The following is an 11,288-nucleotide window of genomic DNA, read 5'->3' as shown; positions in this document are numbered from 1 at the left end:
GCAAAGCCAAAGTCTCCAGTCACACAACTAGACTGATCCCATATGGGCACTGCCAGAGGCAATATGCATTCCTGGGAGCAATGTCCCTATTGCCCAGCACAACTCTCCAAATCCCTCCTATGTGCATAATCCCTTCCCCCAGCATCTGTGAGTACTTAATATTTTTGACATCTCCAGTCCTCTGTCAAATCTGGTTCAAGCTGGACAAGAAGGCTTAAGTTATTTTAGGAAAAAAAAGGGAAGTTTACATGGGTACAAACTGAGCTATTGCTTAAGCCCCATTTTGAAAGCCAAGCAAATTCAGTTCTCTGTCCTTGTTGCGCTATCTGCATCGCTGTGATGTGTAAGAGCGTCAGCTCCTCCACATGTCCTGGCAAAGGAGGCAGTGAGAAAGACGTAGCTGGGGTATTGGGAAGGCTCCAGTGGTTTTCTCTCTACCTCAGGGCCCACTTCCTCCAAGGTGAGACACCCTCTCTATGGCTGTTTCCTCCAGGAAGGAGGAGCTGCACAATCTGAGACTGCACTTTCTGTTTGCCAAATCGCCTGCTCCCATGGGTGCTTGAGGAAAACCCACTGAGCTCCAAGATCCCTCTCTGGGAACCCTTCATGGCTGTGTACTACACACCACCCTTCCTGGGGCTGCTATGGGTCCCATCATGGGGCAAAAAGGCCACCTCCTAAATGCATGAACCTGCAGGTCTTGGTCCAGGGGAAGGGCATGCTCAGCTTTACCACAGCTGGAAGGGACTGAGTCAAGAGCAGATGGAGAGACAAGTCAGGAGCCCTCCCTGCTGCCTACACTGGGGCAGAAATGCTCCCAGGTTCTTGGTCAGAACCTGTTTTCCCCCAGTTCAGCTCTGGCTCAGCTGGATTGGTTTTGCTGTGGATCCTTGGGAGTGGAAAGGATGCTCAGGCACTCCTGGAGGAGAGCTAGGCTCCTCTAGGACTCAAAAAGGCTTTTCCCTTTGCTGATGGTGGTGACACAGATCCATGCTTTTAATAAGTGACAAAACATCAACATCCCCAGCCTTGGGCAGGATGTGTTGCCCCTGCTGCACATGCTGCCAGATGGAGTTTTGGGGCGAGTGGAAGTGCCCACATGGCTTGACCTGGGAGAAGAATGGAGCAGGTTCCAGGCTCAGCTGCCAGGCAGACAACTGTTGCCATGGCACAGAGTCAGTACAGCACATCCCCAGTGTAAGGTTCCCCCGGTGCTCTTGAAGTACAGCCTTCACCCCCCCTCACCTGTCTTCGAGCCCTCCTCACCTCAGCTGACACCCAGAGCAGAATACAGCCTTCTGTAAGCAGGTTGCTACTTCCCAATTAACACCTTGGTAACACTGTGGGTGTGGCAGGAATCATTGCCTGCTTTCTCAGCCCAGGAAATCACATCAGTTACATCAAATCTAAACGTGCAGTTGGTGGGAAAAAAACCAAAGTACACCGAAGGACGCTGACCAGGTTTGGATCTAGAGAGGGAGGGCAGAGTTTGGAGTAGGCTGGGGCTGGAAAGGTTGTTCCTCTTCCTTTTGCAGGCTGCAAGCAGGAACACAAGCGGTCACACTGAAACTTCCTGAGCAGAGGCTGCTGCTTGTGACATACATGCACATGATAAATGTCAACACCCCTTCAGGGGTGCAGCTTCCCCTTAGTACTCTGGGCCTGGAATACAGTGGGTAAATATCCCACAGAAGAGCCTGTTTCCTCAAACTCCTGGTTTTGTTATGAAATTGGAGAATGGCTGGTTTGGAAGGGACCTCAATGCTCATCCAGTTCCAACTCCCTGCCATCAGCAGGCATACCTTCCACTAGACCAGGTTGCTGAAAGATCTATCCAGCCTGGCCTTGGACACATCCAGGGATCTGCAACTTCTCTGAGCAACCTGTTCCAGGGCCTTGGCACCCTCACAGGGAAGAATTTCTTCCCAATATCCCATCTAACCCTGCCCTTTGGCAGGGAAGCCATTCCTTGTCCTGTCACTCCAGGCCCTTGTCAAGTCTCTCTCCTTTTTTTGTTCCTCTCCCTTTCTGCAGACATGACACAAGCCTATGATCAAACAACAGGACATACTCTGCCAGCAGCCACAGTCAGAACCACAGGCACAGCTCTCATCTGAAGGCTGGTAGACAGGTGAACAATTAACATAGCCAAAATTTTTACTATTATTAAAATAGAAATTTTACAGTTCTGCTCACTGCAACAGACTCCAAACAGTATCTGCAGGCACACACACCCTGCAGCCCACACAAACTAGAGCAGAGGCAGGAAATGCCCCATCTCACCAAAACACCACCTTACCCACACTTCCCACAAGGCTGAACCCAGTCCCAGACATGCAAGGAGCCATCACTCGCTGCTGACAACAAAGTTCTGGGTTTCTGCAGATGCCATGTGTGCACAGTGACCAGGGGAGAGTCCCCGCTGCCACCTGCTCCGCCAAATGCGTGGCCTTTGTGAATGAAGATGGGCTCTGCTTCCCTGCCAGAGCTGTCCCAGCTTTGTGTGTCATAGACATGCACGGTGCCATCGAAACCTTGGATAAAAGGGAGTTAGAGAGTGCAGAAATTAATTGCTTTGCTCTACTCCAGCTGGGCTCAGAATCACCTCCCAGCAGGAACAAGGAAAAATGGCCCAGATTAGAAACCTGTGAGAAGAGAGCAGCTCTGCCTCCAAGGAGAGTGTCTCAAGGAAACAGCTGCTGCAGAGACCCCAGACCAGATCCCTAAAGTTTGTGGATTCATGAGTGTGAACATGAAAGGCTCTGGTCAAGAGGCAGCCTTGCTGCACAGCTGGCATTATCAATGGCTGTAGCCTGTAGCCAAGCTGTCACTGGCACTATCAGGGCAGTGCCTGTGGTCAGCCTGGGGCCTTTGATCTAACAGAAGGGCAGCAGGCATCTTCCAGAACCCACCCAGGCCCCTTCCGGAGTTGTTGGAAAGAGGCAGCTGCAGAGGACGATTAGTTGGCATCTCCACTGGCTCCAGGGGCAGCTCTGAAAAGCCACTCTGTCACTGGGGGGTTTTAGGTTGAGTGAACTGGGCCTTGACAAAAATATAAATCAAAAAAGCACCCAGAAAAGGAGATCTCTGCCCTAAGCACATACCTGAAATGGCAAGGTAGCCTTCCAGAGCAGGAGCCCAGGAGACGCACAGGAACTCTGCTCCTGAAGCAGGAGAGGGGACTCTGGTCTTCACCAAGGCCAAAAACTCAGAGGTTTTCCTGAGGTCTGTCAGGATTAGGAGCCCCCTGCTCGAGAGGCGAGCCACGGGCTGGGAGCTCGTCTCCAAGCCCTGAGCTCCATGCCTGGTGCCCATGCACCACTGCTCACTGCATGGTGCCGAGGGCACTGCCGTGGCCTCCGTGAGACACTGTGGCTGCCGGATGTCAGCCAGGCACAGCCGGCCTGTGGCGCAGCACAGAAGCAGCGTGTTGCAGTCCAGGAAGGCCAGGCCGCTGAGCTCCTCGCTGCCTCTGGAAGCTGAAAAAGAGAGGCAGGTAGGTCTCAGGTGCAATGAGGAGCATTTTCAGGATTTCTGAACTGCAGTATTGCCTGAGAAAGAAATCAGGATGTATGTCCAGGAGTAATGTGTCCAGCTCCAAGGCCCCCAGCATCAGAAAGATGTGGAGGTGCTGGAATGAGTCCAAAGGAGGCCATGGAGAGGCTCTGAGGGCCATAGCTCTTCTGCCCTGGTGACAGGCTGGGAGAACTTGAGGTGTTCAGCCTGAGAAGAGAAGACTCCAGAGAGAAGACAAGGAGCCCCTTCCAGTGCCTAACGGAGCTCCAACAGAGCTGAAGAGGGACTTTGGACAAGGGCTGGGAGTGACAGGACTCCCAGGGGTATGGGTTCACACTGACAGAAGGCAGGGTTAGAGGGGATATTAGGCAGAAATTCTTGTCTGTGAGGGTGGTGAGGCCCTGACAAGGTTGTCCAGAGAAGCTGTGGCTGCCTCATGCCTGTTAGTTGGTTGGGGCTTGGAGCAACCTCATCTAGTGGAAGATGTCTCTGCTCATGGCAGGGACTTGGAATGAGATAAGCTTTAAATGTCTCTTCCAAGCCAAAGCACTCCAGTATTCTGTAAGTACCTGTGGCACAAGGACAGTGACAAACAGACCTTCCCTTTCCTCAGTGCTGTGATACTGCCACTGAACACACACATCCCCTCTTCCCTCCCCAGGGATGAGCTCTGTGGAGACTCAGTCTTACTGCATAGGTGAAGGCACAGATCCCCAAGGAAACCAGACCTGAACACACAACCTGTTGTAACCAAGCTGTCACCTCCCTTGTTTGGGACAGCACACACAGCACCCCCCTGTGAACCCAGTTCTCCACAATGAAAATATCTGCAGGACTCTGGCAGTACCCAGGTTTGGAGCAGAAATGTGAGAAATCAGTGTAATGTGAGTGGTAAACAGCTGGAGATGGACCTGACCATTGTCACCTCTTTCCTCAAGACAATATACTTGAGGCAAATATCTTTATAACTTTTATATCTTGTACATGCCCAAAAGTACCTGCTCAGTGAAATGTTTGCTACTCAGTTAGCATTGCTTTACCCAAACTCCACCTTACCAAAAATAAGACGTTAGCCTTGCCTTGAATACCTGTCGTGTAGACATTTTTCCTTGATTCAACCTCTGTAATTTGGACTCTGTCAAGTCTTGAGCCGTGAAGGACCCATGGGGCTCTGGCTGAAATGGTGGCAATTTTAGCCCAGGACTGCCCAGTGACATTTTCTGTTGCTATGGTGCTTACAGATTTAATAACATCTATTAGGAAGAGACAGAAACAGATGTAAATACATTGAAAACCAAGCAATCCATCCAATTAAGCTGCTTCACAATATCTCACAAAGGTAAAACTGACATACAAAACCAGTAAGAAATCTAATTATGCCTAGCCCCCTCTTCAGGGTAAAACCTCTTTCCAACCCATCCAGCAAGGACTGACAAAATGCTGAGCAAAATGAATGAAAATTTGTGAATCAAGATGTTTATGTTCAATGAAGTTTTCTTCTTTTGCATTTCCTTTCTGGTGGTTTACAAGTATTTTCCAGTAACAGCCTCAACAATGGTGATCCTTTTTGAGAGAAGTAAGGTGGATCACAGTCTATCCCAAAAGGCAATGGATGGAGCTTTATTTCTAACCATTGGAGTTACTAAGGGGACACTGTGCCAACTACATGCAGTACAAGGCTACTGTGACAGGCCTAAGCTAATTCTCTGACAAGGTTTGTGCTGTTAAGTCCAAACCACCAAAACTGGTGTAGACTCTTGTCTTGTACCCTTCTCCAGCCCGTGCCACACAAGGGCGGTCACTCAGAAGAAGGAAGTGGCACTTCTCTCCTCATTTGACACACAGGAAGAAGGGGAAGCTAGAGAGGTGAGATGCAACAACAACTGCATTGAGAAACCACTTGAGCACAGAAACCCTTACCAGAGTCCTCTGCTGACACCTGCCAGACCTGGAGGGAGTTGTCAGGCGGGCCACTTGTTACCAGCAAGCTGAGGAATCAGAAGAGTCTCACAAAACAGGCTCCTCAGGAACAGAGAAAAGCCTTGTTTTCCCCAACCTGGGACAAACTGGTCTGCTGCTCCTGTAAGCAGGAACTCTTGCCTCTGCTTGGAGCAGAGTGGTGGCTGGAAGGACCATAATCCCAGAACTCCTCATGCAGGGATGCTCCACACAGTCCATGCAAATACAGTCTCAGACAACAGCATTTATGAGGTTACATTATGAGGATCTGATGAAGAGTGGCTAGGGGAGCTGGGGGGGCTCAGCCTGCAGTAAAGAAGGCTTAGGGAACACTTTTTTCCTCTCTACAACTCCCTGACAGGAGGGTTCAGTCAGGTGGGGATTGGGCTCTGCTCCCAAAGAAAAAGGGACAGGACAAGAGGAAATTGCCTCAAGTTGCACCAGGGGATGTTTAGGTTGGATACTGGGAAAATTCCTTCCCTGGAAGTGTTGTCCAGTCTTGGCACAGGCTGCCCAGGGCAGGAGTGGACTCGCCATTCCTCGAGGGATTTAGAAGTTGTGTGTGGCACTGGGGGCATGGGTTAGTGGTGGACTTGGAAGTGACAGGGGAATGGTTAGAATCAATGGTCTCAGAAGGCTTTTCCAACCTAAATGATTCCATGATTTTGTGATTTAATTATCACATTTTCCAGAAGGACTAGACTAAGAATGATGCAGACAGCCCCTAAGCAGTCAATGGGGACTTGTGTAGGAAAAGACTGAACAAGGGATATAAATCAGCCAGAGGTGTTTGTTTGGTCTAAATCCAGAGCAGAAAAAAAGCTTCTGAACCTGCACACACAGGGTCTTGCTGAGCAGCGGCACCAGCCATCAGTGTTCTACTCTGCTGGTGAGCACCTCCAAACAGTGTCAAATGCAGAAGGAAGGGAAGGTAGAGCAGGAAAACTCTACAGGCCCCTCCTGCTCAGATGTGGGGTAGGGAGCAGCAATATCAGCAGTTCTTGGTGTGTCACTGGCCCAGACTCACACTGGTCTCAGAGCTGGCAGGACTGACCAGCTGGGTTGGGAAGCAGGCATGGAAAAGTCCCCTCTCCATCTCCAATACACCCTGGGAAGGATCATGTGGTCATACCTGGTGTCCGGCACATATTTCAGGCTGTACACTGGACGCTCTGAAAATCCACCACATTCTACCTTGAAATCTCTCTCTGGACACAGGCCCTAGAAATCAGAGGCAAAGACATTTCTTCACACAATGGTACACAACTTGTGTTCAGTTATCACAAAAAATTACAGAGACATGAGACGAACTCTTGCTTGGTATAACCCTTTCCCTATCCTGCCTTTTTCAACAGGAGATATAGGACTGAAGGATCCCAAAATAGAGAGAACAAAAACCTGGAGAAAACTGCTGCCAAGAGCTCTGCCTGTGTTTGTTGCCATCTGTGCACATCTGGCTCAGGAGCATTTTTTACCAAGTGACCAAACAGCATCTTCTACTCTAGTGTGGAGGTCACCCACCCAAGGGTCAACCTTGGCACTCTGCAGGGTGGTCCCCCGTGCCTGGGCTGCTCAGCAAGCCCCTTCTTCACTTGGCTTGCTGTCCTCATCTGTCCTCTTTCCCCATCAAATGCTTTCATTCACATACCTGGAAATGAAGTGTCCCAAGCTGTCTGCAGAGCAGCTGCAGGATAACATGACTGGACAACAAAAAGGTGACTTACGTGCTTTACCTTTCAACCAAAGCTGCTCAATCCCTGGCCATGCCCTTGTCTCAGCAACAGGTAACAGCTCATGAAGGCCACCAAGCTCTGGCTTGGTCTCTGAAAACATCAGGCCAAGGAGATTAGAGAGGTTTGGTGCCACTCTGGCTGCCAACACCCACCTGGGTCTCCTTTGTCAGCAGTGTTGGCGGTGGGATCAGCTGCAGGATCTCGTTCCCATGAGACTGTCCATACCCGGCTACACAGACACCTTGGTGGAGTGGGCATGAAGAGCCAGGAACACGGTGAGGGCTGCCCCCCTTCCCAGCCCACCCTCCCTGAGACAAACCCGTGTTACCACACAGTCCATGTACCCCCAGACCCTGAGCTCGAACCCAGACTGAACCCGAATCAGCTCCAGCCACTCAGCCCCACTTCTGGGGTCCTGGCCTGCACCCTGGCCTCCCCTCCGGGACCTCAGACCGTCCCAATCCCCCTGCCTCCTTTCTCCCTTCTCCCTCTACACGGGCCCCGGCCCGGCCCCTAGGCCTCCTTCTTTCCTCACACACGGCACAGCCACCCCACCCCGCCAGAGCTCAGCCCCGTCCCTCTCTTCCCCTCAGCACTCCCCGCCTCGCACTCACGGTTCCCGCGGGCCCATTCGATGAGGCGGGTGGGCGCCTGGAGCTCGAAGGTGTGCAGGTCACGGTACCTGCGGGGAGAGGGCGGGTATGAGGGCGGGGCCCGGGTCAGTGCCGCCTGCCGGGGGTCCGGGGGTCCCTCACAGTCGCAGCGACTGCAGCAGCCACTCGTCTGCCGCCTCCATGGCAACGTCCGCCCGGCGCGCTCATGACGTCACGCGCCGGCGCGCGGCAGTGGCGTCACCGCGATAGGGTGGTGTGTGAGGGAGCGGGAGCCCCGAGTGTGGCGGAGTGGGCTGGGGTGGCAGGGACCTCAAAGATTATCCAGTGCCATGCCCCTGCTATGGGAAGGGAAATCTTCCACTAGACCAGGTTGCTCCAAGCTCCATCCAACCTGGCCTTGAACACTTCTAGGGATGGAGCAGCCACAGCTTTTTTGGACAACCAGTGCCAGGGCCTCCCCGCCTTCACGGCCAAGAATTTCGTCGCAATATCCCATCTAACTCTGCCCTCTGTCAGTGGGAAGCCATTCCCCTTTTTCTGTGCTTCCAGGCCCTTGCCCAAAGTCCCTCTCCTGCTCTCTTGGAGCCCTGTTAGGCACTAGAAGGGGCTCCTTCTCCTGGAGCCTTCTCTTCTGCAGGTTGAACACCCCAAGCTCTTCCAGCCTGACTCCAGAGCAGAGGGGCTCCGGCCCTTGAATCATCTCCATGGCTTTCCCTGGACTTGCCACACCAGCTGCATGTCCTGATGTTTGGGGTCCCAGAGCTGGACATGTTAGTCGTAAACATAAGACCTGCTTTCCCCCTTGTTCTGTTGTTCTAGGCCCTCATCAAGCTCTCTCCTTTTTGTTCCTCTTCCATTTGGTCTGTTTTCTTTTGCAGACATGACCCAAGCCTATGATCAAACAACTGCAGGGTGTTCTCTGTCAGCAGCCACAGCCAGAAACATGGGTACAGTCACATCTCTCATTTTCCAGATCCTTTGGAGTCATTGGATCCTGGCGTGTCTTTGAGTGGCTGCTCACCTGCCTCTGGCCTCAGGCACCTGCCATTTCCCACCACACAGAACTCCACCTGCAGCTTGCACACTGAGCTACCTGTGCTAAATATATTCCTTAATAGTTAATTTCCCAGTCTGGGATTTTGAACATTCTCCCAGTCTACAGCCACATTTCCATATTCTTTCAGTTAAGCTGATAAACCCATTTGACCTGCCAAAAATGCATAAAATGGTAAGAGGATAAGAGAGAATTTATCCTCCACACACTACTTTTTTTTTTTTTTTCAATATTCATTTGCATTTCTCAGTGAGTGAGAGAGTGGAAATCAAATGAGTGCCACTAGGGCTCCCTCCCAAGGGAACAGAGAGATGAAATGTCACCATGGGTTGATAATTGAAACATGATTGATTTGATCTATAAATTGTTATCTGCCCAAAATAGTTGTCATTCTGCAGTGCCACAGGGCCTCTTCCTGTCTGAGCAACTGGCCATTTGCCTGGCCAAATAAACAGCAGAAAGGTCTAATTGTTCTTTGTCAGTAGATGAATTAAGGAACAGAAGGTTAAGGAAGAGGTGGAAGGATGTCAGCTGTTGTGTGCAATGGGTTTCTGGAGCACTGCCAAGTGACTTAGAACACTCTATCTATATGTCCTGGCATCTCAGGATTGGAGCTCAGCTGCATATCCATGTTAAGAGAAGAGGAGGATTTTCCAAAGAGGATTTTGATGAGCTCAGAACAACACTCCTCATAAAGCATCTTAATGAACTATTTACTGGCTGCTTGGCCTCTGTGCTTAATTCAATTGATCTGCATCTGGGACAGTAGTCTGGTAGGCAAGAAAAGCACAACTGGAGTGATAAAAAAGGCAAGAGAAGACAAAATAAATAACCTGACATGGCTAAACAGCAAGGGACAAAGAGATGACTGAACAAAGCCTAAAGTGGTCCAAAAGTATAGATCGGAAACTTGTTGGAAAAATGAAGCTGAGACAGGCAGTGTGATAAGCAGAGAAGCGTGGGGGACAGTGAGCCAGCCCACAGTACACCCATCCCTCCATGAAGGGAAGAGAGCTTTCCCCAGTGTTTCATATTAATTTTATGTTTCTCATTGATTATCTCCTTGGAACTGCCCTGACCTACAGGGCATAAGAGATCAGCTTCTCTGTAAGCTCCTTGGCATTTGATCACAGATTTCTTGGTGCAGAGAGCTGGATTAAAAGCCTCCAAGAGATCAGATGCAAAGCCCTGTCTCTCTTTCTCCTGCCTCACTCTGATGAGCTGATTTTCATGCAAACAGCCTTGTTAAAGGCTCAGAGCAGAAATCACAGTCGCAGCTAGGCAGAGGTGCAGGATCTCTGCATCCCACTGGCCCCCAGCCGTGATAGAGAGGTACCACCAAATTGTGCTGACTCTGCAAAGGAGGAGGTGCCCCACTCTCAGCATTCCCTTCAAATTCTTCCAGCTTGCAGTCTGGAGGGGCCCATCCAAAATCACAGTGACAGTCCTTATGGTCACACTCCTAAAAGAAAACACACGCTTTACAGTGTGAAAAATAAACTGTGAGGTGGGCCTGTGTTCATCTGGGGAATAGCACAGCAGAGACAGGCTGGGTGAAATCCATCTCCTAAGATAAATTTGTTACTTTGCTTTAGCTGCCACTCTAGTAATGTTCAACCTGTTGGGTTGAAACAAAGGTGATAGTCTGATGCCCCTGGTCACAAGCTGCTGTGGGCAGCAGCTGGTACTGATCCATTGGTGTTTGCTCTGTTGGTGAGTGGTGGGCAGTGGGTATTCACAATCCATCACTGAGGTCATGGTCATGTTGGAAAGTGCTACAAAGGCAGCAGGGAAGAGACGACAGCACACAGAAGGTGAAATATGGTTGTATTTGTCTTTTTGTAGCTTAATAGGAGTGTGTTTTGCATTTCTCAAGCCATTTTCACCTTGAAGTTGAAAAACTCTTTTGTAGTCTTTAATAATAGCAGAGCAACCATGCTCTTGTAAATGTTCTGTTTCTGCCATGACAATATTCACAAGTATGTTCAAATGAAATTGTCACCTTCAGTTTCAAAATTACAGGTTATCCTGCAAAATAGGCTCATGACTCCCTCAGTTGCACATTTATTTTCCCTGTCCAGGCTTGGCTACTCGGCTCCTGTGTTCCTTGGTTCTCATTCATGGTCTGTAACAGCTAAAAACTTCTCATGGGTTGCAGTGAGGGTGTGGCCTAGAAAACCACTCTATCACTCCCCTCCCAGAGTGGAAGAGAAAGGGCAGAGCAGGGGAGAGAAGATCTGCCAAAACAGTCATGGATCAAGATAAGGGTAGAGAGACATCACTCACTCATTACCATCTCTGGCAAAACAGACCTGATTTGGTTTAATTTATTATCAATCAAATCAGAGTAGGATAATGAGGAATAAAACTCAAAAACACTTGCCCTGTATTCCTCTCTTCTTCTACTCTTCC

General features: G+C 50.2%; 1 protein-coding gene and 1 long non-coding RNA gene across 3 annotated transcripts; one reads left to right on the top strand and one right to left on the bottom strand.

Annotated features, from left to right (window-relative positions):
• Positions 1-1,682: 1,682 nt before the first annotated feature.
• Positions 1,683-8,189, bottom strand: WDR73 (WD repeat domain 73). 2 transcript variants are annotated; one of them, XM_058858327.1, is made up of 8 exons: positions 7,964-8,189; positions 7,823-7,890; positions 7,361-7,449; positions 6,608-6,696; positions 5,437-5,504; positions 4,596-4,769; positions 3,105-3,479; positions 1,683-2,534 (listed from the first exon to the last, which is right to left on the bottom strand). In XM_058858327.1, the coding sequence occupies exons 1-8, from the start codon at positions 8,002-8,004 to the stop codon at positions 2,296-2,298; spliced, it is 1,143 nt and encodes a 380-aa protein (XP_058714310.1). In that variant the 5' UTR covers positions 8,005-8,189; the 3' UTR covers positions 1,683-2,295. The 2 variants fall into 2 exon arrangements, with proteins under 2 accessions (XP_058714310.1, XP_058714321.1); XM_058858338.1 differs by having other exon boundaries at positions 4,605-4,769; positions 7,964-8,182.
• Positions 4,759-9,707, top strand: LOC131589170 (uncharacterized). The gene is made up of 3 exons (XR_009279692.1): positions 4,759-5,382; positions 6,831-7,483; positions 8,701-9,707. It is a non-coding gene; the product is annotated as an uncharacterized LOC131589170 (long non-coding RNA).
• Positions 9,708-11,288: the final 1,581 nt, after the last annotated feature.

The sequence above is a fragment of the Poecile atricapillus genome, chromosome 1 (genome assembly GCF_030490865.1).
Source record: "Poecile atricapillus isolate bPoeAtr1 chromosome 1, bPoeAtr1.hap1, whole genome shotgun sequence".
Taxonomy (NCBI): domain Eukaryota; kingdom Metazoa; phylum Chordata; class Aves; order Passeriformes; family Paridae; genus Poecile; species Poecile atricapillus.
The sequence above is the reverse complement of the archived record's forward strand: the minus strand, read 5'-3'. Positions and strand labels throughout refer to the sequence as shown.

Bases quoted from the DNA above. Each gene is read 5' to 3' on its own strand.
- WDR73 (XM_058858327.1), bottom strand. From the start codon at position 8,004: ATGGAGGCGGCAGACGAGTGGCTGCTGCAGTCGCTGCGACT. The intron at 7,891-7,963 runs GTGAGGGACCCC...CTCTCCCCGCAG, and splicing joins CTGCTGCAGTCGCTGCGACT to GTACCGTGACCTGCACACCT. The intron at 5,505-6,607 runs GTATGACCACAT...CTGATTCCTCAG, and splicing joins AAATATGTGCCGGACACCAG to CTTGCTGGTAACAAGTGGCC.